This window comes from Manis javanica, chromosome 8, assembly GCF_040802235.1.
Source record: "Manis javanica isolate MJ-LG chromosome 8, MJ_LKY, whole genome shotgun sequence".
NCBI lineage: Eukaryota > Metazoa > Chordata > Mammalia > Pholidota > Manidae > Manis > Manis javanica.
The window spans coordinates 81,235,455-81,263,032 of NC_133163.1; the positions used below are offsets into that span (position 1 = coordinate 81,235,455).

General features: G+C 40.2%; 1 protein-coding gene across 7 annotated transcripts in view; it reads right to left on the reverse strand.

The window, feature by feature from the left end:
* The window catches only part of TTC5 (tetratricopeptide repeat domain 5), a 45,134-nt gene that overhangs the window by 11,402 nt on the left and 6,154 nt on the right, over positions 1-27,578 (reverse strand). For all 7 annotated transcript variants that reach the window (XM_036993999.2, XM_036994000.2, XM_036993994.2 and 4 more), the window contains 3 exons: positions 19,855-19,911; positions 19,102-19,248; positions 18,728-18,942 (listed from right to left, as the gene is read on the reverse strand). In XM_036993999.2, the coding sequence (XP_036849894.1) occupies positions 18,728-18,942; positions 19,102-19,248; positions 19,855-19,911 (419 nt within the window). The remainder of the gene's footprint in view (positions 1-18,727; positions 18,943-19,101; positions 19,249-19,854; positions 19,912-27,578) is intronic.

Consider the following 27,578-nt stretch of genomic DNA (forward strand, 5'->3'; position numbering starts at 1 on the left):
AAGGATGGTACAACACTCAAAAATCCATCATCAGGTCACTGCTAAGGCGGAGCCAAGATGGCAGCGTGAGTAGAGCAGCAGAAATCTGCTCCCAAAACCACATTTATCTATGAAAATATAGCAAAGACAACTCTTCCTAAAATAGAGACCAAAGGACACAGGGAAACATCCAGACCACATCCACACCTGCGAGAACCCAGTGCCTCGCGAAGGGGGTAAGATACAAGCCCCGGCCCGGCGGGACCCAAGCGCCCCTCCCCCCAGCTCCGGGTGGGTGGAGAAGAATCAGCAGGGAGGGAGAGACAGTCCAGGATGGCTAAACACCCAACCCCAGCCATCCAGACTAGAGGGCAGACACAGTGCATGCATGGGGTCCTGGACACTAGGGAAACAGGGTGGCAGGACCGGTCAGTGGGTGCCTGAGGCCGACGCCAGAGAACAAAGAAATGGAAGTGGCCTTTTTTTTTGTGTGCACGCTTTTTGGAAATCTTAAAGGGACAGGGACCCTAATACTAGGGAAACAGGGAAGCAATACCACTGAGCAGTTGCCTAAGACCGGTACCTGAGGACAAAGAAAATTGTGCGTGTTTATTTTTTTATTTTTATTTTTTTTTAATTCTATTTAATTTTTTTGTTGTTGCTGTTGTTGTTTTGGTTTCGAGAGTGCTTTTTGGAACTCATAAAGGGGCAGGACAGGACACTTAGTCCAGAGGCAGGGAATCTAGGGATCTCCGGGAACTCTAACCCCTTGGGCAGCAGGGAGCACAGAGGCCCCTTTCAGAGATAAACAGCTTCCCGGCCGCTCCCGCTCCAAAGGGGCTCCACCATTTTGGAGCAGCAGCCCAAGCCAGGCCACAACCACAGCAACAGTGGAGATAAAATACATAGCAGGAAGCAGAAGCCCTATCTGCGCACAGCTGCCCAGCACTGGCTACTAGAGGTCGCTATTCTCCCAGGAGAAGAAGGCCACAAACCAACAAGAAGGAAAGCTCTTCCAGCTGTTACTCGTACCAGCTCGCAAACTATTTCTATCACCATGAAAAGGCAAAACTACAGGCAGACAAAGATCACAGACACAACACCTGAGAAGGAGACAGACCTAAACAGTCTTCCTGAAAAAGAATTCAAAATAAAAATCATGAACATGCTGACAGAGATGCAGAGAAAAATGCAAGAGCAATGGGATGAAGTCCAGAGGGAGATCACAGATGTCAGGAAGGAGATCACAGAAGTGAAACAAACCCTGGAGGGATTTATAAGCAGAATGGATAAGATGCAAGAGGCCACTGAAGGAACAGAAACAAGAGACCAGGAACGTATAGAAGCTGACACAGAGAGAGATCAAAGGATCTCCAGAAACGAAACACTACTAAGAGAACTATGTGACCAATCCAAAAGGAACAATATCCATATTATAGGGGAACCAGAAGAACAAGAGAGAAGAAAAGGCATAGAAAGTCTCTTTGAAGAAATAATTGCTGAAAACTTCCCCAAACTGGGGGAGGAAATAACCGAACAGACCACGGTAATACACAGAACCCTCAACAGAAAGGATCCAAGGAGGACAACACCAAGACATATAATAATTAAAATGGCAAGGATCAAGGACAAGGAAAGAGTTTTAAAGGCAGCTAGAGAGAAAAAGGTCACCTATAAAGAAAAACCCATAAGGCTAACATCAGACTTCTTGACAGAAACCCTACAGGCCAGAAGAGAATGGCATGATATATTTAATGCAATGAAACAGAAGGGCCTTGAACCAAGGATACTGTATCCAGCACGACTATCATTTAAATATGATGGCGGGATTAAACAATTCGCAGACAAGCAAAAGCTGAGGGAATTTGTTTCCCACAAACCACCTCTACAGGGCATCATACAGGGACTGCTCTAGATGGGAGCACTCCTAAAAAGAGCACACAACAAAACACACAACATATGAAGAATGGAGGAGGAGGAATAAGAAGGGAGAGAAGAAAAGAATCTCCAGACAGTAAACATAACAGCTCAATAAGCGAGCTAAGTTAGGCAGTAAGATACTAAAGAGGCTAACCTTGAACCTTTGGTAACCACGAATTTAAGCCTGCAATGGCAATAAGTACTTATCTCTCAATAGTCACCCTAAATGTAAATGGACTTATTGCCCCAATCAAAAGACACAGAGTCATCGAATGGATAAAAAAGCAAGACCCATCTATATGCTGCTTACAAGAAACTCACCTCAAACCCAAAGACAAGCACTGACTAAAAGTCAAGGTACAGAAAAACATATATCAGGCAAACAACAGTGAGAAGAAAGCAGGGGTTGCAGTACTAATATCAGACAAAATAGACTTCAAAACAAAGAAAGTAACAAGAGATAAAGAAGGACACTACATAATGATAAAGGGCTCAGCCCAACGAGAGGATATAACCATTTTAAATATATATGCACCCAATACAGGAGCACCAGCATATATGAAACAAATACTAACAGAACTAAAGAGGGAAATAGACTGCAATGCATTCATTTTAGGAGACTTCAATATACCACTCACCCCAAAGGATAGATCCACCGGGCAGAAAATAAGTAAGGACACACAGGCACTGAACAACACACTAGAACAGGTGGACCTAACAGACATCTATAGAACTCTACATCCAAAAGCAACAGGATAAACATTCTTCTCAAGTGCACATGGAACATTCTCCAGAATAGACCACATACTAGCTCACAAAAAGAGCCTCAGTAAATTCAAAAAGATGGAAATCCAACCAACCAACTTTTCAGACCACAAAGGCATATAACTAGAAATAAATAGTACAAAGAAAGCAAAAAGGCTCACAAACACATGGAGGCTTATCAACACGCTCCTAAATAATCACTGGATCAATGACCAAATCAAAATGGAGATCCAGGCAAAGATGGCGGCGTGAGTAGAGCAGTGGAAATCTCCTCCCAAAAACACATAGAGCTATGAAAATATAACAAAGAAAAATCTTCCTAAAATAGAGACCACAGGACACAGGACAACATCCAGACCACATCCACACCTGCAAGAACCCAGCGCCTTGCGAAGGGGGTAAGATACAAGCCCCGGCCCGGCGGGACCTGAGCACCCCTCCCACCGGCTGCGGGCGGGTGGAAAGAAACCGGAGCGGTTTTTTTTTTTTTGGCGAGTGCTTTTTGTAAGCCTTAAAGGGACAGGGACCCCGTTGCTAGGGAGGCAGGGTGGCGGGACCAGTGAGCGGGTGCCTGGGACCGGCACTTGAGGACGGAGGAAATCGCGCATTTTTACCCTTTTTTTTTCTTTTTGGCGAGTGCTTTTTGGAAGCCTTAAAGGGACAGGAACCCCGGTGCTAGGGAGGCAGGGCGGCGGGACTGGTGAGTGGGTGCCTGGGACCGGCGCCTGAGGACAAAGAATATCCTGCGTTTTTCCCTGCGGAACCGGTGGGCGGGTGCCTGACACCGGCACCTGAGGACGGAGGAAAACGAGCGTTTTTCCGCTTTTTTCTTCTCTTTTTGGCGAAAGCTTTTTGGAACCTTAAAGGGACAGGGACCCTGGTGCTAGAGAGGCAGGGCGGCGGGACTGGTGAGCGGGTGCCTGGGACCGGTGCCTGAGGAGAAAGAATATCCCGCATTTTTCCCTGTGGGACAGGTAGGCGGGTGCCTGACACCGGCACCTGAGGACGGAGGAAATCGCGCATTGTTCCCCTTTTTTCTTCTCTTTTTGGCAAGTGCTTTTTGGAAGCCTTAAAGGGACAGGGACCCTGGTGTTAGAGAGGCAGGGCGACGGGACTGGTGAGCGGGTGCCTGGGACGAGCTCCTGAGGACAAAGAATATCGCGCGTTTTTCCCTGCGGGACCAGTGGGTAGGTGATTTTTGGAAGCCTTGAAGGGAAAGGGACCCTGGTGCTAAGGAGGCTGGGCAGCAGGACCAGTGAGCGGGTGCCTGGGACCGGCGCCTGAGGACAAAAAAAAAATCACGTGTTTTTTCCTTTTTTTTTTTCTGTTCCCTCTCTGATTGTTGCTGCTGTTGTTTTGATTTGGAGACTGCTTTTTGGAAGTCTTAAAGGGGCAGGATAGGTCATTTAGACCAGAGGCAGGGAATCTGGGGATCTCTGAGCACGCTAACCCCCTGGGCAGCAGGGAGCACAGAGGCCCCTTATGGAGATAAATAGCCTCCCAGCCGCTCCCCCTCCAACAGGGCTCAACCATTTTGGAGGAGCAGCCCCAGCAAGGCCAGGCCCACAGCAAGAGCGGAGATAAACCCCATGGCAACCGGGCAGGAAGCAGAAGCCCTGTCTGCACACAGCTGCCCAGCACAAGCCACTAGAGGTCGCTATTCTCCCAGGTGAGGAAGGCCAAAAACCAACAAGAAAGGAAGCTCTTCCAGCGGTCACTTCTACCAGCTCTGCAAACTATTTCTATCACCATGAAAACACAAAACTATAGGCAGACAAAGATCACAGAGACAACACCTGAGAAGAAGACAGACCTAACCAGTCCTCCTGAAAAAGAATTCAAAATAAAAATCATGAACATGCTGACAGACATGCAGAGAAAAATGCAAGAGCAATGGGATGAGATGCAGAGAAAAATGCAAGAGCAGTGGGATGAAGTCCAGAGGGAGATCACAGATGTCAGGAAGGAGATCACAGAAGTGAAACAATCCCTGGAAGGATTTCTAAGCAGAATGGATAAGATGCAAGAGGCCATTGAAGGAATAGAAGCCAGAGAACAGGAACGTATAGAAGCTGACATAGAGAGAGATAAAAGGATCTCCAGGAATGAAACAACACTAAGAGAACTATGTGACCAAACCAAAAGGAATAATATTCGTATTATACGGATACCAGAAGAAGAAGAAAGAGCAAAAGGGATAGAAAGTCTCTTGCTGAAAACTTCCCCAAACTGGGGGAGAAAATAATCGTACAGCCCATGGAATTACACAGAACCCCCAACAGAAACGATTCAAGGAGAACAACACCAAGATACATAGTAATTAAAATGGCAAGGATCAAGGACAAGGAAAGAGTTTTAAAGGCAGCTAGAGAGAAAAAAGATCACCTATAAAGGAAAACCCATCAGGCTAACAGACTTCTCGACAGAAACCCTACAGGCCAGAAGAGAATGGCATGATATACTTAATGCAATAAAACAGAAGGGCCATGAACCAAGGATACTGTATCCAGCACGACTATCATTTAAATATGATGGCGGGATTAAACAATTCGCAGACAAGCAAAAGCTGAGGGAATTTACTTCCCACAAAGGGCATCCTACAGGGACTGCTCTAATTGGGAGCACCCCTAAAAAGAGCACAGAACAAAACACACAACATATGAAGAATGGAGGAGGAGGAATAAGAAGGGAGAGAAGAAAAGAATCTCCAGACAGTGTATATAACAGCTCAATAAGGGAGCTAAGTTAGGCAGTAAGATACTAAAGAACCTAACCTTGAACCTTTGGTAACCACGAATCTAAAGTCTGCAATGGCAATAAGTACATATCTCTCAATAGTCACAGTAAATGTAAATGGACTTAATGCACCAATCAAAAGACACAGAGTAATAGAATGGATAAAAAAGCAAGACCCATCTATATGCTGCTTACAAGAAACTCACCTTAAACCCAAAGATAAGCATAGACTAAAAGTCAAGGGATGGAAAAACATATTTCAGGCAAACAACAGTGAGAAGAAAGCAGGGGTTGCAGTACTGATATCAGACAAAATAGACTTCAAAACAAAGAAAGTAACAAGAGATAAAGAAGGACACTACATAATGATAAAGGGCTCAGTCCAACAAGAGGATATAACGATTCTAAATATATATGCACCCAATACAGGAGCACCAGCAAATGTGAAGCAAATACTAACAGAACTAAAGAGGGAAATAAACTGCAATGCAATCATTTTAGGAGACTTCAACACACCACTCACCCCAAAGGATAGATCAACCGGGCAGAAAATAAGTAAGGACACAGACGCACTGAACAACACCCTAGAACAGATGGACCTAATAGACATCTATAGAACTCTACATCCAAAAGCAACAGGATATACATTCTTCTCAAGTGCACATGGAACATTCTCCAGAATAGACCACGTACTGGCTCACAAAAAGAACCTCAGTAAACTCCAAAATATTGAAATTCTACCAACCAATTTTTCAGACCACAAAGGTACAAAAGTAGAAATAAATTCTACAAAGAAAACAAAAAGGCTCACAAACACATGGAGGCTTAACAACATGCTACTAAATAATCAATGGATCAAGGAACAAATCAAAATAGAGATCAAGGAATATATAGAAACAAATGACAACAACAACACTAAGCCCCAACTTCTGTGGGACGCAGCGAAAGCAGTTTTAAGAGGAAAGTATATAGCAATCCAGGCACACTTGAAAAAGGAAGAACAATCCCAAATGAACAGTTTAACATCACAATTATCAAAACTGGAAAAAGAAGAACAAATGAGGACTAAAGTCAGCAGAAGGAGGGACATAATAAAGATCAGAGAAGAAATAAACAAAATTGAGAAGAATAAAACAATAGCAAAAATCAACGAAACCAAGAGCTGGTTCTTTGAGAAAATAAACAAAATAGATAAGCCTCTACCCCAACTTATTAAGAGAAAAAGAGAATCAACACAACTCAACATAATCAGAAATGAGAATGGAAAAATCACGACAGACTCCACAGAAATACAAAGAATTATTAAAGACTACTATGAAAACCTATATGCCAACAAGCTGGAAAACCTAGAAGAAATGGACAACTTCCTAGAAAAATACAACCTCCCAAGACTGACCAAGGAAGAAACACAAAAGTTCAACAAACCAATTACGAGCAAAGAAATTGAAACAGTAATCAAAAAACTACCCAAGAACAAAACCCCGCGGCCGGACGGATTTACCTCGGAATTTTATCAGACACACAGAGAAGACATAATACCCATTCTCCTTAAAGTGTTCCAAAAAATAGAAGAAGAGGGAATACTCCCAAACTCATTCTATGAAGCCAACATCACCCTAATACCAAAACTAGGAAAAGACCCCACAAAAAAGAAAATTACAGACCAATATCCCTGATGAATGTAGATGCAAAAATACTCAATAAAATATTAGCAAACAGAATTCAACAGTATATCAAAAGGATCATACACCATGACCAAGTGGGATTCATCCCAGGGATGCAAGTATGGTACAACATTCGAAAATCCATCAACATCATCCACCACATCAACAAAAAGAAAGACAGAAACCACATGATCATCTCCATAGATGCTGAAAAAGCATCTGACAAAATTCAACATCCATTCATGATAAAAACTCTCAGCAAAATGGGACTGGAGGGCAGGTACCTCAACATAATAAAGGCCATATATGATAAACCCACAGCCAGCATTATACTGAACAGCGAGAAGCTGAAAGCATTTCCTCTGAGATCGGGAACCAGACAGGGATGCCCACTCTCCCCACTGTTATTTAACATAGTACTGGAGGTCCTAGCCACGGCAATCAGACAAAACAAAGAAATACAAGGAATCCAGATTTGTAAAGAAGAAGTTAAACTGTCACTATTTGCAGATGATATGATACTGTACATAAAAAACCCTAAAGACTCCACTCCAAAACTACTAGAACTGATATCGGAATACAGCAAAGTTGCAGGATACAAAATTAACACACAGAAATCTGTAGCTTTCCTATACACTAACAATGAATCAATAGAAAGTGAAATCAGGAAAACAATTCCATTCACCATTGCATCAAAAAGAATAAAATACCTAGGAATAAACCTAACCAAAGAAGTGAAAGACTTATACTCTGAAAACTACAAGTCACTCTTAAGAGAAATTAAAGGGGACACTAATAAATGGAAACTCATCCCATGCTCATGGCTAGGAAGAATTAATATCGTCAAAATGGCCATCCTGCCCAAAGCAATATACAGATTTGATGCAATCCCTCTCAAATTACCAGCAACATTCTTCAATGAATTGGAACAAATAATTCAAAAATTCATATGGAAACACCAAAGACCCCGAATAGCAGAAGCAATCCTGAAAAAGAAGAATAAAGTAGGGGGGATCTCACTCCCCAACTTCAAGCTCTACTACAAAGCCATAGTAATCAAGACAATTTGGTACTGGCACAAGAACAGAGCCACAGACCAGTGGAACAGATTAGAGACCCCAGAAATTAACCCAAACGTATATGGTGAATTAATATTTGATAAAGGAGCCATGGACATACAATGGCAAAATCACAGTCTCTTCAACAGATGGTGCTGGCAAAACTGGACAGCTACATGTAGGAGAATGAAACTGGACCATTGTCTAACCCCATATACAAAGGTAAACTCAAAATGGATCAAAGACCTGAATGTAAGTCATGAAACCATTAAACTCTTGGAAAAAAACATAGGCAAAAACCTCTTAGACATAAACATGAGTGACCTCTTCTTGAACATATCTCCCCGGGCAAGGAAAACAACAGCAAAAATGAGCAAGTGGGACTACATTAAGCTGAAAAGCTTCTGTACAGTGAAGATCACCATCAATAGAACAAAAAGGAACTCTACAGTATGGGAGAATACATTTGAAAATGACAGATCCAATAAAGGCCTGACGTCCAGAATATGTAAAGAGCTCAAACGCTTCAAGAAACAAAAAACAAATAACCCAATTAAAAAAATGGGCAGAGGAGCTGAACAGACAGTTCTCTAAAAAAGAAATACAGATGGCCAACAGACACATGAAAAGATGCTCCACATCGCTAATTATCAGAGAAATGCAAATTAAAACTACAATGAGGTATCACCTCACACCAGTAAGGATAGCTGCCATCCAAAAGACAAACAACAACAAATGTTGGCGAGGCTGTGGAGAAAGGGGAACCCTCCTACACTGCTGGTGGGAATGTAAATTAGTTCAACCATTGTGGAAAGCAGTATGGAGGTTCATCAAAATGCTCAAAACAGACCTACCATTTGACCCAGGAATTCCACTCCTAGGAATTTACCCTAAGAACGCAGCAATCAAGTTTGAGAAAGACAGATGCACCCCTATGTTTATCGCAGCACTATTTACAATAGCCGAGAATTGGAAGCAACCTAAATGTCCATCGGTAGATGAATGGATAAAGAAGATGTGGTACATATACACAATGGAATACTACTCAGCCATAAGAAGTGGAAAAATCCAACCATTTGCAGCAACATGGATGGAGCTAGAGAGTATTATGCTCAGTGAAATAAGCCAAGCAGAGAAAGAGAAATACCAAATGATTTCACTCATCTGAGGAGTATAGGAACAAAGGAAAAACTGAAGGAACAAAACAGCAGCGGAAATACAGAACCCAAAAATGGACTAACAGGTATCAAAGCGAAACGAACTGGGGAGGATGGGTGGGCAGGGAGGGATAAGGGGGGGGAAGCAAGGGGGGTATTAAGATTAGCATGCATGGGGGGGAGGGAGAAAGGGGAGGGTGGGCTGCACAACACAGAGAGGACAAGTAGTGACTCTACAACATATTGCTAAGCTGATGGACAGTAACCGTAATGTGGTTGTTAGGGGGTACCTGATATAGGGGAGAGCATAGTAAACACAGTATTCTTCATGTAAGTATAGATTAAAAATTAAAAAAATAAAAAAAGAAAGAAAGAAAGAAAGAAAGAAAAGGGGGATTACTCCTTGATAGGATAAAACTATTGGTGAATCAAAGATCAACGCATGCTTTAAATATCCTTAATGTTGATCACTTAAAGGGTGTCAGATGATCAGCTATGGAGGTACTGTTTTCTGATAATATTCCTTTGTCTTAATAAAAAAAAAAAAAAAGCAGTTACTGTGTGCTGACCTCCAATGAGTTCTGCACAATGGTATAGAGGGCATGTCAAAGTGTGGGCAAAGGGTCTGTTTGTTTCTATGCAGAAGATCAAGGCCAAGCTTGGATACCCAGAAAATGAACTAAGATACGATATGAGGAGGAGCTTCCGGCATCACCACTCTCTGGAGGACTTGTGCCGGCGGATGATCATCAAAAAGCCTCCACAGGGATCCTGACGATGCTGCGGTTGTGGCTGCATCCAGCCCACCGTTTCCTGGACTTGCCATAGAAATGAGGAGGGAGATGTCTAGGCTGGCATGTGCATACAGTGAGACAACGAATTTGACTGGATCTGTACTGTTGGAACTCAACCAGGAGTTGGGAGGAGTGCAAGGTGTAGCACTCCAAAATCTTATGACTATAGACTATCTATGGTTAAAAGAACATATGGGATGTGAACAGATCCCAGAAATGGGCTGCTTTAATTTGTCTGATTTCTCTCAGACTGTTCAAGTACAGTTGGACAATATCCATCATATCATAGACAAATTTTCACAAACGCCTAGGGTGCCTAAATGGTTTTCTTGGCTTCACTGGAGATGGATGGTAATTATAGATTTGCTTTGTTTATGTCACCGTATTCCTATTATGCTAATATGTGTGTGCAAATTAGTTAGTAGTTTAAAACCTATACATACTTAAGGTACTCTACAAGAAGATATGTCAAAGAAATAATCAATCCTCCCATGTTTCCTTCCATATGCTACATCTGTAGCTTTTCTTCTTTCTTCCTAATTACAACCCCTAAATAGAATTCGTGCCTCATATCGAATTTACCGAGTATCATAATTCCTCCAGGTGGTAAAGATACCTCGAGACAAGTGCTGGGCATAGAAGCCACAGGGCATAAATGTGCAAAGAAGTAAAAAGCTAACCTTTTCAAACTATATGGCTTCTCTCTCACTTACCAACTTTACATTTCCCTGTATGGCCCCGGAAGATGACTGGTTAGCCAGAGATGGGTAAGATTCCTCAAGGAAGGAACAACCTAAGACAGGCACAGTCGCAGGGGGGCCATCAGGTGAGAATTTGGGGATCAACAGAGGTGAGGCTCAGAACCTCATCCCCCCTGCTTTGAGAGAAATCTTCTGCATCCGTGGATGTTTTGCTGCCCTTGTCTAGCCTGGATTAATACTTAGTCCATAGGCACACACCTGATCATCTGATCATCTCCATTTGCCCTCTTACAGCACTAAACTATGTTTTCTACCTTTATCTTGCATCTACCTACCACTTCAGCATTTTATTAAAAATAAAAATATTAATAATAATAAAGGGAGAAATGTGTGATCAACATATAAATCAAGTATAAAAATCAAACGAATATTCATATTTGACCTGATTGTCTATAGTTCATAATGCGTGATCAAAACCGAAAGTTTCTGTGATGAATGCCCTTGTACTGTTCACCATGTCAGAATTTATTCACTATGTAAGAATTCGTTCACCATGTAAGAACTTGTTCGTTATGCTTCAGAAGATTGGAGACTGACGAGAATTAGACTTGAGATGGATTAATGATTGTACATTGAGCATTGACCCCCCTATACTGAATTTTTTTTTTGTTAACAACCATTTGATCAATAAATATGAGAGATGCCCTCTTAAAAAAAAAAAAAAAATGGAGATCCAGCAATATATGGAAACAAACGACAACAACAACACTAAGCCCCAACTCCCGTGGGACACAGCAAAAGCAGTCTTAAGAGGAAAGTATATAGCAATCCAGGCATAGTTAAAAAAGGAAGAACAATCCTAAATAAAAGGTCTAACGTCACAATTATCGAAATTGGAAAAAGAAGAACAAATGAGACCTAAGGTCAGCAGAAGGAGGGACATAATAAAGATCAGAAAAGAAATAAATAAAATTGAGAAGAATAATACAATAGCAAAAATCAATGAAAACAAGAGCTGGTTCTTCGAGAAAATAAACAAAATAGGTAAGCTTCTAGCTAGACTTATTAAGAGGAAAAGAGAGTCAACACACATCAACAGTATCAGAAACGAGAAAGGAAAAATCATGACGGACCCCACAGAAATACAAAGAATTATTAGTGAGTACTATGAAAACCTATATGCTAACAAGCTTGGAAATCTAGGAGAAATGGACAACTTTCTAGAAAAATACAACCTTCCAAGACTGACCCAGAAAGAAGCAGAAAATCTAAACAGACCAATTACCAGCAATGAAATTGAAGCAGTAATCAAAAACTACCAAATAACAAAATCCCCGGGCCAGATGGATTCACCTCAGAATTTTATCAGACATACAGGGAAGACATAATACCCATTCTCCTTAAAGTTTTCCAAAAAATAGAAGAGGAGGGGATACTCCCAAACTCATTCTATGAAGCTAACATCACCCTAATACCAAAACCAGGCCAATACCCCACCAAAAAAGAAAACTACAGACCAATATCCCTGATGAATGTAGATGCAAAAATACTCAACAAAGTATTAGCAAACATAATTCAAAAATACATCAAAAGGATCGTATACCATGACCCCAACAAAGATCCACGCACGGCTACAGGTGTAGATGCACTCATCCCACCGGTTCCTGGACTTGCCATGGGAATGAAGAAGGAGGTATGTAAGCTGGCCTGTGCATACAGTAAAACAACAAATTTGACTGGATCTACACTGTTGGAACTCAACCAAGAATTAGGAGAAGGGCAAATTGTAGTGCTCCAAAATCTTACAGACTATTTACTGTTAAAAGAACATATGGGATGTGAACGGTCCACAGGAATGGGTTGTTTTAATTTGTCTGATTTCTCTCACACTATTCAACTTCAGTTGGACAATATCCACCATATCATAGATAAGTTTTCACAAATGCCTAAGGTGCCTAACTAGTTTTCTTGGTTTCACTGGAGATGGCTGGTAATTATAAGTATGCTTTGGTTATGTAACTGTATTCCTATTATGTTAATGTGTGTGCAAATTAGTTAGTAGTTTAAAACCTATACATGCTGAAGTTACTATACAAGAAGATATGTCAAAGAAATAATCAATCTTTCCATGTTTTCTTCCGCCTGCTACTTCTATAGCTTTTCTTCTTCCTTCCTAATTACAACCCATAAATAGAATTTGTGCCTCATATCGAATTTACCATGTATCACAATTCTTCCAAGTGGTAACGATACCTCAAGACAAATGCTGGGCATAGAAGCCACAGGGCATAAATATCCAAAGAAGTAAAAAACTAACCTTTTCAAACAATAAGGCTTCTCTCTCACTTACCAACTTTACATTTCCCTGTATGGCCCCAGAAGATGACTGGTTAGCCGGAGACGGGTAAGATTCCTCAAGGGAGCAACAACGTAAGACAGGCACAGTTGCAGGGGGGCCATCAGGTGAGGAATTGGGATCAACAGAGGTGAGGCTTAGAACCTCCCCCCCCACCCCATTCTGAGAGAAATCTGCTGCATCTGTGGATATTTTATTGCCCTTGTCTAGCTTGGATTAACACATAGTCTACAGGCACACACCTGATCATCTACATTTGCTCTCTTACAACACTAAACTATGTTTTCTACCTTTATCTTACATCTACCTACCACTTCAGCATTTTATTAAAAATAATAATAATAGAGAAATGTGGTACCCACATATAAATCAAGTATAAAAATCAGACAAATATTCATACTTGAACTGTTTATAGTTCATAATGCATGATCAAAACCGAAAGTTTCTGTGATGACTGCCCTTGTGCTATTCACCATGTAACTTATTCACTATGTAAGAATTTGTTCTCCATGTAAGAACTTGCTCATTATGCTTCAGAAGATTGGAGACCCTCACTAAATAAATAAATAAATAATAAATAAATAAATGAATTAATGAATGAATGAATACATGAATACATGAATAATAAATGAATGAACGAATACATAAATAGATAAATGAATGAATGAATGAATAGATGAACAATGAATAATAAATAAATAAATAAATGGATAAATGAATAAATGAATAATGAATGAATGAATAATAAATAAATAATAAATGAATAAATAATGAATGAATAATAAATGAATAAATGAATGAGTGAGTGAACGAATAAATGAATAAATAAATAAATAAATAATAGATAAATGAATGAATGAATAAATAATGAATAATAAATGAAAGAAAGAAAAAGAAAAGAGAAGAAAAGAAAGAAAGAAAAGAAAAGGAAAGAAAGAAAGAAAGAAAGAAAGAAAGAAAGAAAGAAAGAAAGAAAGAAAGAAAAGGAAAGAAGAAAGAAAGAAAGAAAGAAAGAAAGGAAAGAAAAGAAAGAAAAGAAAGAAAGAAGAAAAAGAAAGGAAAGAAAGAAAGAAAGAAGAAAGAGAAAGAAAAGAAAGAAAGAAAAGAAAGAAGAAAGAAGAAAGAGAAAGAAAAGAAAGAAGAAAGAAAGAAAGAAGGAAGGAAAGAAGGAAAGAAGGAAGGAAGGAAGGAAAGAAGGAAGGAAGGAAGGAAGGAAGGAAGGAAGGAAGGAAGGAAGGAAGGAGAGAGAGAGAGAGAGAGAGAGAGGGAGGAGGAGAGGGAGGAGGAGAGGGAGGAGGAGAGGGAGGAGGAGAGGAGGAGGAGAGGAGGAGGAGAGGAGGAGAGGAGGAGGAGAGGAGGAGGAGAGGAAGAGAGGAAGAGAGGAAGAGAGGAAGAGAGAGAGAGAGAGAGAAAGAAAGAAAGAAAAAAAAGAAAAAAAGAAAGAAAAAGAAAGAAAGAAAGAAAGAAAGAAAGAAAGAAAGAAAGAAAGAAAGAAAGAAAGAAAGAAAGAAAGAAAGAAAGAAAGAAAGAAGAAAGAAAGAAAGAAAGAAGAAAGAAAGAAAGAAAGAGAGAGAGAGAGAGAGAGAGAGAGAGAGAGAGAGAGAGAAAGAAAGAAAGAGAGAGAGAGAGAAAAGAAAGTACACACTTCCAATTGTAAAATAAGTAAGTAACCGGGATGTAATGTATAGCATAAGGAATATAGTCAAAATATTGTGACAACTTGGTATGGTGATAGCTCGTACCTGGAATTATCACGTATATAAATGTTCAATCACTGTGTTGTATACCTGAAACTAATGTAATACTGTATGTCAACTACCCTTCAAAAAAAAAATCATCTAAAAAAAAAATCCATCATCATCCACCACATAAACAAAAAGGACAAAAATCACATGATCATCTCCATAGACGACAAAAAAGCATTAGACAAAATTCAACATCCATTCATGATAAAAAATCTCAACAAAATGGGCATAGAGGGCAAGTACCACAACATAATAAAGGCCATATATGACAAACAAACAGCCAACATCATACTGAACAGCGAGAAGCTGAAAGCTTTTCCTCTGAGATCGGGAACAAGACAGGGATGTCCACTTTCCCCACTGTTATTCAACATAGTACTGAAGGTCCGAGCCACAACAATTAGACAAAACAAGGAATTCAGATTGGTAAAGAAGTCAAACTGTCACTATTTGCAGATGACATGATATTGTACATAAAAAGCCCTAAAGACTCCACTCCAAAACTACAAGAAAGTTGCAGGATACAAAATTAATACACAGAAATCTGTGGCTTTCCTATACACTAACAATGAACCAATAGAAAGAGAAATCAGGAAAACAATTCCATTCACAATCACCTCAAAAAAGAATAAAATACCTTGGAAAAAAGCAAACCAAAGAAGTGAAAGACCTATACCTTGAAAATTATAAGACACTCTTAAGAGAAATTAAAGAGGATACTAACAAATGGAAACTCATCCCATGCTCTTGGCTAGGAAGGATTAATATGTCAAAATAGCCATCCTGCCCAAAGCAATATACAGATTCAATGCAATCCCTATCAAATTACCAACAGCATTCTTCAACGAACTGGAACAAATAGTTCAAAAATTCATATGGAAACACCAAAGACCCCAAATAGCCAAAGCAATCCTGAGAAGGAAGAATAAAGTGGGGGGCATCTTGCTACCCAACTTCAAGCTCTACTACAAAGCCACAGTAATCAAGGCAATTTGGTACTGGCACAAGAACAGAACCACAGACCAATGGAACAGAATAGAGACTCCAGACATTAACCCAAACATATATGGTCAATTAATATATGATAAAGGAGCCATGGACATACAATGGGGAAATGACAGCCTCTTCAACAGTTGGGGTTGGCAAAACTGGACAGCTACATGTAAGAGAATGAAACTGGATCATTGTCTAACCCCAAACACAAATGTAAATTCAAAATGGATCAAAGACCTGAACGTAAGTCATGAAACCATAAAACTCTTAGAAAAAAACATAGGCAAAAATCTCTTGGACATAAACATCAGTGACTTCTTCATGAACATATCTCCCCAGGCAAGGGAAACAAAAGCAAAAATGAACAAGTGGGACTATACCAAACTGAAAAGCTTCTGTACAGCAAAGAACACCATCAATAGAATGAAACGACATCCTACAGTGTGGGAGAATATATTCATAAATGACAGATCCGATAAAGGGTTGACATCCAAAATACAGAAAGAGCTCACGCACCTCAACAAACAAAAAGCAAATAATCCAATTAAAAAATGGGCAGTGGAGCTGAACAGACAGTTCTCCAAAGAAGAAATTCAGATGGCCAACAGACACATGAAATGATGGTCCACATCGCTAGTCATCAGAGAAATGCAAATTAAAACCACAATGAGATATCACCTCACACCAGTAAGGATCGCCACCATCCAAAAGACAAACACAACAAATGTTGGCAAGGTTGTGGAGAAAGAGGAACCCTCCTACACTGCTGGTGGAAATGTAAATTAGTTCGATTGTAGAAAGCATTATGGAGGTTCCTCAAAAAGCTCAAATAGAAATACCATTTGATCCAGGAATTCCACTTTAAGGAATTTACCCTAAGAATGCAGCAGCCCAGTTTGAAAAAGACAGATGCACCCCTATGTTTATCGCAGCACTATTTATAATAGCCAAGAAATGGAACCAACCTTAGTGTCCATCAGCAGATGAATGGATAAAGAAGATGTGGTACATATACACAGTGGAATATTATTCAGCCATAAGAAAACAAATCCTACCATTTGCAATAACATGGATGGAGCTAGAGGGTATTATGCTCAGTGAAATAAGCCCGGCAGAGAAAGACAAGTACCAAATGATTTCACTCATCTGTGGAGTATAAGAACAAAGAAAACACTGAAGGAACAAAACAGCAGCAGAATCACAGAAGCCAAGAATGGACCAACAGTTACCAAAGGGAAAGGGACTGGGGAGGATGGGTGGGAAGGGAGGAACAAGGGCGGGGAAAAAGAAAGGGGGCATTATGATTAGCATGTATAATATGGGGGGGCACAGGCAGCACTGTAGAACACAGAGAAGACAAGTAGTGACTCTACAGCATCTTACTACGCTGATGGACAGTGACTGTAATGGGGTTTGTGAGGGGGACTTGGTGAAGGAGGGAGCCTAGTAAACATAATGTTCCTCATATAACTGTAGATTAATGATACCAAAATAAAAGAGAGAAAAAAAAAGGAAAGGAACAAAAACAGAGTCCTCCTAGAACTTAACATTTAGAAGTTAAGAAAAAGAGAAGTCAAAAAGTGGCAAAGTATTACATGTACTTGTTCTCAAGGCCCCCTAAAGCCTACCTTCATATATCTCTTCCTCATTCCTCTTAGCTCTAGGGTCTGCTCTAGTTAACTAAACCTTTCTCAACTCTCTTCTTGCACTTCAACTCATCACATGCATATACCTCTAGAAAATGCCACAGAGAAAAAAACTTAGGCATCTAATGGTAGCTGTGAGTACTTCAGTTTGGATGGAGCAGAAGGAATATGAAAGGGAATAGTGAGAGAGAAGGCAGAATGTTATGGAGCTTCTGGATCAGACCTGTGATCCTAGAAAAAACAATTTCAGTAGAAAAGAAAAACGGAAACAAGTCTACCAGCAATTAGGAAGTAAGTAAAGGGCCAAGGAGTGATGGCACTGACTAACCCCTAATTTTTTAAGAGTTAATTTTCTAAATGAATATTCTTAACTCATTTCCTCTGCAAGACTACAAGCACCCTTCACTTGGGTCCTTTACATTTCTTTTTCTTTTTTTTACTCCCTAGGACACATATAGAAGATGCTCAGTTAAATATCTGTTGAATAACATCTGAGACAATCTCCCCACCAGGCCTTAAATTCTAACTCAAAGATCACCTTCCAGAACTGTCTAGGCATACCTAGACAGGACTGAGGATTCTTCCTCCTTCAACTTCTTTGATCATGAAGACACAAAGAAGCAAGAGAATTTCAAAGTTTCCATCTGTCTTATAAACAGAGACTCCAGGAAGGAACTAGTGGTTACCAAAGGAGAGTGGTGTGGGAGGGTGGGTTGGGAGGGAGGGAGAAGGGAATTGAGGGGAATTATGTTTAGTACACATGGTGTGGGGGATCACAGGAGAAGAATGTAGCACAGAGAAGGCAAATAGTGGATCTGTGGCATCTTGCTGCACTGATGGACAGTGACTGCACTGGGGTATGGGTGGGGACTTGATAATATGGGTAAATGTAGTAACCACATTGTTTTTTCATGTGAAACCTTCTTAAGAGTGTGTATCAATAATACCTTAATAAAAAAATATTTTTTTAAATTTCAGCTATAGATGTAGGAATCCACAGAGCACCACGCTCAGGGAAAAAGTAGGTGGTGACAGGATCTATATAGAGGTTGTCAGACAGCACCTAGACAACACCTGCTCACGAGACAGTCACAGAAGGGAAGTATAACACTGATCTCTGACCACTAACCATGTGCTCGACTGTCAGAAAGGCTGGAACATAAGATTAATCAGTTCAAAAGGATGAAAAAGAGGAAAGGCAAGAAACACTCACAAGGGGACTTTCTCCTCTGTGGTGAGACTGAACACCACCTTCCCCAGGACCACAGCACCGCTGTTCACACCAGGCTGCAGTGCACTCAGCGGCCTGAGCGCCAGGGTCACCTTCTGTCCGGATGCTGACTGATAGTGCCCGTCACGATAAGGGCCCACGTGGGCAGGGCGTAAACTTCCCAACATGCTCTGTAGCTTTCTGGTCTTCACCTTTCCCTACAGGAAGGGAAGACAGAGAAACTAGAGACTAGTCACTCTCCCTGAGGCCACTCCTTCCCTCCCACCTACCCACCTCCACTACAGTCTATTCTATTCTTATTTTACTGACCCACAGCAGAATAAAAAAGTAGGATCCAAAAAAAGACACATCTTTACCTTGCTCTCAAGGAGGCAGGTTAATCTATTCAGGTAGTCCAGGAGTTGCTGCTCTCGCTCCCGGGGCTCTTGCCAGGCAGGTTCCAGTGCTGCAGCCTGAGAAAAGCCCTCCAGGGCATCCCCATAACTCTCTTCATATTTATGTAACTGCACAGGAAGCAACCAAAAACCTCCCAATTATAAGCATATTTAACATAAACTATGGCAGGGGTATAATGGCATAGTGGGCTAGGAATCTAGAAAAATTAACTGTTTTCCTTCCCAGTTGTTTTCCTTCTCTATAATAAATACCCTGAAGAGATGGCAATGCCTTCTTCCTGCCCAATCCTTCTTCTGATTAAGGTGATTATAAACCCAAAGATGAAACCATTTCAAAGAAGCTAACTTTCAAGTTCTAAAATAGTTAAGTTGCATATACTGGTTCATTTTATTTTTATATTTATATTGAAATTGTATTTATATATTTATGGTAAATTATATTCATAATTTCAGAAAAGTCTCCTAAACTGCTCCCAGCCATCCTCTATGTACCCTCCCACCTCCTCAGCTCCTTCTCCTTTCTCCTTTCCCTCCAGTGACTCCACCCAGACACAAGTCAAACTGAACTAGCTCTTCCTAGAAATACTCTGGTTTTCCCCTCACAGTTTGTACTCAACCTTGTCACTACTCAACTGAACACTCAGTTATCCTCACAGACTAAGACCTAGATGTAATTTATTTGACTGCAGAAGACCGTCACCCCACAGGTCTTACCGTTGCCCTGTTCAGATGAAGATCAGGATTGCTGGAAGCTGTCCTGTCAACCTTCTCCTACAGTGCGATAAAAAGACCATGAGTGGATCCTGTCTCAGGCTTCAGGATGGCCATGCCCAACATGTCCTAGACCATGGTCTCCCGGGAAAAACTCAAGTCTCTTCTTTGTCAAAACGCTACCTATCCCCACACTGTTATGGAGTAATTGCTTGAGTGGTATAGTGCTCAGTCCTGGAAACCTCAAGGTTGTAGGGTTTTTTGTAGGTGGATGAAACTTTAAAATATGATTATAATTTATCCATGCAATAGTATAAAGACAGAAGAAATATGTAAAAGACCTGTACCCTGAAAACTACAAGGCACTCATGAGAGAAATGAAAGAAGATACCAATAAGTGGAAATATATCCCATGCTCGTGGTTAGGAAGAATTAATATTGTCAAAATGGCCATCCTACCTAAAGCAATCTACAGATTCAATGCAGTCCCTATCAAAATACCAACAGCATTCTTCAATGAACTAGAGCAAACAGTTCTAAAATTCATATGGAACCACAAAAGACCCTTAATAGCCAAAGCAAACCTGGGAAGGAAGAATAAAGCTGGGGGGATTACGCTCCCTGAGTTCAAGCTCTACTACAAAGCCATAGTAATCACAACAGTTAGGTACTGGCACCAGAACAGACCCATAGACCAATGGAACAGACTAGAGAGTCCAGATATAAACCCAAGCATCTATGCTCAATTAATATACAATAAAGAAGCCATGGACATACAATGGCGAAATGACAGCCTATTCAAAAACTGGTGTTGGCAAAACTGGACAGCTACATACAAGAGAATGAAAACAGATTACTGTCTAACCCCATACACAAAAGTAAACTTGAAATGGATCAAAGACCTGAATGTAAGTCACAAAACCATAAAACTCTTAGAAGACAACACAGGCAAAAATCTCCTGAATATAAACATGAGCAATATAAAAATATAAACGTTGAATGCATCTCCTTGGGCAAGGGAAACAAAAGCGAAAATGAACAAATAGGACTGCATCAAGCTAAAAGGCTTATGTACAGCCAAGGACATCATCAGCAGAACAAAAAGGCATCTGACAGTATGGGAGAATATACTCGTAAACAACGTATCCAACAAGGGGTTTACATCCAAAATATATAAAAAACTCACATGCCTCAACAACCAAAAAGCAAATAACACAATTAAAAAAATGGGCAGAGGATATGAACAGACAATTATCCAAAGAAGAAATTCAGATGGCCAACAAGCACATGAAAAGATGCTCCACATTGTTAATTATCAGGCAAATGCAAATTAAAACCACAATGAGATATCACCTCACACCAGTAAGGATGGCCAGCATCAAAAAGACTAAGAACAAATGCTGGCAAGGATACAGAGAAAGGGGAACCCTCCTACACCGCTGGTGGGAATTTAAACTAGTTCAATCATTGTGGGAAGGAATATGGAGGTTCCTCAAAAAACTAAAAATAGAAATACCATTTGACCCAGGTATTCCACTCCTAGGAATTTACCCAAAGAATACAAGTTCTCAGATTCAAAAAGAAATATGCCTGGGGGATTAAAGATGGCGGCATGAGAGGAGAGACACAGGCTTCTTCCTAAAACTGGATACAATTAGAAAATATAGTCGCAACTAATCCTGAGAGAACAACAGGAAAGAGGACAGCGCCAGACTATATACACCTGGAGAAAAGAGCAGACCTTACTGAACGGGATAAAGTACCAGAGCTGTGGCTTGGAGAGACCCGAGCCCTTCCCCAACCACAGCTCACTGGTGGGAGGAAGAGAAATGGAGCAGGGAGACAGTGGAAGGCTTGGGACTGCTGAATACCTAGCTCCGGAGATCTGCACTGGGAGCACAAACCTTCATTACATGGTGCTTTCATCATACTCTTTGGATTACAGGGTTGGAAAGCTGGGACAGGTGAAGTTCCTGGGGAGACTGGGATTCCGGCCACTTGTGGAAAACAGGGATCCATATCTGGCTGCTCTGGGACAAAAGCTTGTATCTGTGTGCTTGGCCCACTGGTTCAAGCAGTGGAGACTGGCACAACAGCGGGAAAGCAGGAAACAGCTCTTTGCTCCCCCCAGGAACCAATACCACTCCCCTGCGACCCCGGACATTGTTTCAGGGGCTGAGCAGCTCCAGAATAGAGCTTCTGGACACTAGAGGGTACCATATACAAATATGAAACACCAAAGGAACCTTGTCCAGAGTAAAATTATTAATACAACTCCCAAGAAAGATTTAAATGATGTGGACCCCGTGACTCTTCCTGAAAGGGAGTTCAAAATAAAAATCATCAACATGCTAATGGAGGCATGGAAAGACATCCAAGAAATCAGGAATGAATTCAGGTTGGAGATCCAATCGTTGAAGAGCACGATGGAGGGTATTAAAAGCAGGTTGGATATGGTGGAGGAGGCAATGAATGAAATAGAAACTAGAGAAGAGGAATACAAAGAAGCTGAGGCACAGAGAGAAAAAGGATCTCTAAGAATGAAAGAATATTGAGAGAATAGTGTGACCAATTCAAACGGAACAATATTCACATTATAGGGTTACCAGAAGAAGAATAGAGAGAGAAAGGGATAGAAAGTATCTTTGAGGAGGTAGTTGCTGAAAACTTCCCCAATCTGGGGAAGGAGATAGTCTCTCAGGCCATGGAGATCCACAGATCTCCCAACACAAGGGACCCAAGGAAGACAACACCAAGACACATAGTAATTAAAATGGAAAAGATCAAGGATAAGGACGGACTGTTAAAAGCTGCCAGAGAGAGAAATAAGACCACACACAAAGGAAAGCCCATCAGGCTATCATCAGACTTCTAAGCAGAAACCTTACAGGCCAGAAGGGAGTGGCATGATGTAGTTAATGACATGAAGCAGAAGGGCCTGGAACCAAGATTACTTTATCCGGCAAGATTATCATTTAAATTTGAAGGAGGGATTAAACAATTTCCAGACAAGCAAAAGCTAAGAAGAATTTACCTCCCACAAACCATCTCTACAGTCTCTTTTGGAGGGACTGCTATAGATGGAAGTGTTCCTAAGGTTGAATAGCTGTCTCCAGAGGTAATAAAACCACAGTAAAGAAAGTAGAATAGCTAATTACTAAGCAAATGCAAAATTAAATTAACCATCCCCAAAGTCAATCAAGGGATAGACAAAAAGTACAGAATATGATACCTAATATATAAAGAATGGAGGAGGAAGAAAAAAGAGGAGAAACACAAAAGAACCTTTCGATTGTGTTTGTAACACCATACTAAGTGAGTTAAGTTAGACTCTTAGTTGGTAAAGAAATTAATCTTGAACCTTTGGTAACAATGAATCTAAAGCCTGCAATGGCAATAAGTACACACCTATCACCCTAAATGTAAATGGACTAAATGCACTAATCAAAAGACATACAGTCACTGAATGGATAAAAAAAAAGACCCATCTATATGCTGCTTACAAGAGACTCACCTCAAACCCAAAGACATGCACAGACTAAAACTCAAGTGATGACCTAACCAAAGAAGTGAAAGACCTATACCCTGAAAACTGTAATACACTCTTAGGAGAAATTAAAGAGGACACTAACAAATGGAAACTCATCCCATGCTCTTAGCTAGGAAGAATTAATATCATCACAAAATGGCCATCCTGCCCAAAGCAATATACAGATTCAATGCAATCCCTATCAAATTACCAACAACATTCTTCGATGAACTGGAACAAATAGTTCAAAAATTCATATGGAAACACCAAAGAACCCGAATAGCCAAAGCAATCCTGAGAAAGAAGACTAAAGTAGGGGGGATCTCACTCCCCAACTTCAAGCTCTACTACAAAGCCACAGTAATCAATACAATTTGGTACTGGCACAAGAACAGAACAACAGACCAGTGGAACAGAATAGAGATTCCAGACATTAACCCAAACATATATGGTCAATTAATATTTGATAAAGGAGACATGGACATACAATGGGGAAATGACAGTCTCTCCAACAGATGGTGCTGGCAAAACTGGACAGCTACATGTAAGAGAATGAAACTGGATCACTGTCTAACCCCATACACAAAAGTAAATTCAAAATGGATCAAAGACCTGAATGTAAGTCATGAAGCCATAAAACTTCTAGAAAAAAACATAGGCAAAAATCTCTTGGACATAAACATGAGTGACTTCTTCATGAACATATCTCCCCAGGCAAGAAAAACAAAAGCAAAAATGAACAAGTGGGACTACATCAAGCTGAAAAGCTTCTGTACAGCAAAGGACACCATCAATAGAACAAAAAGGTACCCTACAGTATGGGAGAATATATTTGTAAATGACAGATCCAATAAAGGCTTGACATCCAAAATATAGAAAGAGCTCACACACCTCAATAAACAAAAAGCAAATAATCCAATTAAAAAAAGGGCAGAGGAGGTTAGCCAGAGACGGGTAAGATTCCTCAAGGGAGGAACAACCTAAGACAGGCACAGTCGCAGGGGGGCCATCAGGTGAGAATTTGGGGATCAACAGAGGTGAGGCTCAGAACCTCACCCCCCCCTGCTTTGAGAGAAATCTTCTGCATCCGTGGATGTCTTGCTGCCCTTGTCTAGCCTGGATTAATACTTAGTCCATAGGCACACACCTGATCATCTGATCATCTACATTTGCCTTCTTACAGCACTAAACTATGTTTTCTACCTCTATCTTGCATCTACCTACCACTTCAGCATTTTATTAAAAATAAAAATAATAATAATAATAGGAGAAATGTGGGATCAACATATAAATCAAGTACAAAAATCAAACGAATATTCATATTTGACCTGATTGTTTATAGGTCATAATGCATGATCAAAACCGAAAGTTTCTGTGATGAATGCCCTTGTACGGTTCACCATGTAAGAATTTATTCACTATGTAAGAATTCGTTCACCATGTAAGAACTTGTTTGTTATGCTTCAGAAGATTGGAGACTGACGAGAATTAGGCTTGAGATGGATTAATGATTGTACATTGAGCGTTGTCCCCCCTATACTGAATTTTATTGTTGTTAACAACCATTTGATCAATAAATATGAGAGATGCCCTCTCAAAAAAAAAAAAAAAAAAGAAAAAAAGAAAAAAAAAAGGGCAGAGGAGCTGAACAGACAGTTCTCCAAAGAAGAAATTCAGATGGCCAACAGACACATGAAAAGATGCTCCACATCGCTAGTTATCAGAGAAATGCAAATTAAAACCACAATGAGATATTACCTCACACCAGTAAGGATCGCCACCATCCAAAAGACAAACAACAACAAATGTTGGCGAGGTTGTGGAGAAAGAGGAACCCACCTACACTGCTGGTGGAAATGTAAATTAGTTCATCAATTGTGGAAAGCATTATGGAGGTTCCTCAAAAAGCTCAAATAGAAATACCATTTGATCCAGGAATTCCACTTTTAGGAATTTACCCTAAGAATGCAGCAGTCCAGTTTGAAAAAGACAGATGCACCCCTATGTTTATCGCAACACTATTTACAATAGCCAAGAAATGGAACCAACCTACGTGTCCATCAGTAGATGAATGCATAAAGATGTGGTACATATACACTATGGAATATTATTCAGCCATAAGAAGAAAACAAATCCTACCATTTGCAACAACGTGGATGGAGCTAGAGGGTATTATGCTCAGTGAAATAAGCCAGGCGGAGAAAGACAAGTACCAAATGATTTCACTCATATGTGGAGTATAAGAACAAAGAAAAACTGAAGGAAAAAAATAGCAGCAGATTCACAGAACCCAAGAATGGACTAACAGTTACCAAAGAGATAGGGACTGGGGAGGATGAGTGGGAAGGGAGGGAGGGATAAGGGCAGGGAAAAAGAAAGGGGGCCTTACAATTAGCATGTATAATGTGGGGGGTTCATAGGGAGGGCTGTGCAACACAGAGAAGACAAGTAGTGATTCTACAGCATCTTACTATGCTGATGGACAGTGACTATAATGGGGTTTGTGGGGGGACTTGGTGAAGGGCGGAGTCTAGTAACCATAATGTTCTTCATGTCATTGTAGATTGATAACAAAATGATTTAAAAAAAAAAAAGACATATGTACCCCTGTTTATTGCAGCACTATTTACAATAGCGAAGAAATGGAAGCAACCTAAGTGTCCATCTATAGATGATGGATAAAGAAGATGTGGTACATATACACAATGGAATATTATTCAGTCATAAGAAAGAAACAAATTCTGCCATTTGCAACAACATGGATGGAGCTGGAGGGTATTAGGCTCAGTGAAATAAACCAGGCGGAGAAAGACAAGTACCAAATGATTTCACTCATTTGTGGAGTATAAGAACAAAGGAAAATTGAAGGGACAAAATAGCAGGAGACTCAGACTCCAAGAAGTGACTAGTGGTTGCCAAAGGAAAAGCGTGTGGGAGGGCGGGTGGGGAGGGAGGGAGAAGGGGATTGAAGGGTGTTATGATTAGTACATATGGTGTGAGGGAGATCATGGGGAAGACAGTGAAGCACAGAGAAGACAAGTAGTGACTCTGGTATTTTGCTACACTGATAGACAGTGACTGCAATGGGGTATATGGGGGGGACTTGATAATACAGGTGAATATAGTAACCACATTGTTTTTCATGTGAAACCTTCATAAGCATGTATATCAATAATACCTTAATTTAAAAAATTGTAACAAAAAAATATGTAAAAGTATTCTGATTTAAAAAAAAGTTTTTTTAAATAGTGAGGTGATGGTATAAATGAAAAAAGCCTAGGAAAGAAACACTGTGGATTTAATGCATTTCCTCAGCCCAAGGGCCCAGTTCTAGACACAGGCAGAATCGTGTTTCAAAGTCTATATCCCCTTAAAACACACTGAGAGTCAAATTCTGATCCTCTAACTTAAGCAGATGACCAGAAAGCACACACCACTGTAGACTAGTGTGCCATGAAGAAACTGTTGCCTACGTTCACTTTATTTTTAATCCTATCAATTGCCTGGCACAATGCAAAAGCACAAAAAAAAAAAAAAAAAAAAAAAAAGAATTAAAATCGTTTAAATAATTTGTTCTAACACATTTTAAAGTGAAATTCTGGGTGAAAAAACTAAGAATGTATTCTTTATTCTGACACACAGAGCAATGTAACTAATGGTAAGTTAAAAAGAATTCTGTCAGGAAAAGCAGAAAGCTAAAGAAGAAAGGTAAATGCAAGCCCTAACTAAGAGTGCTCAGAAGGCCAATGAGATCCTTCTAATAAAGGAGTAATGAGGTTCACAAGGCCTGAAGGACACCCCCACGCAAGTGACTATAGATACAAAAATAATCGGAAAGCATGAGGAAAGCATGAGCTTCCAAAGAATCCAAATCCCCAGGAAATGATGCAAAATGGGCTACAGGCTGTTTTCTATGTTAGCTTGTGGGAAACCCAAAACGATATCCAGTGGTTCATCTGGGTATAGTGCTTAACTTATACTTAAATATTAGAATTTCTCATTTCCCTTTACAAATAAACACAAATATTAATCAACATTTTAATATAGACTTGTTTTCACATTACAGAAGATGAACATGTCGGGATGGGCTCTGTGATTTGGTTATTCAAACCTGTAAGAAATCCAGACAGCTCAAGGAATTACCCAGCACTGAGGTACCCACTGCAAGTAATGCTCCAGTTATAAGAAGTCAGTTGCC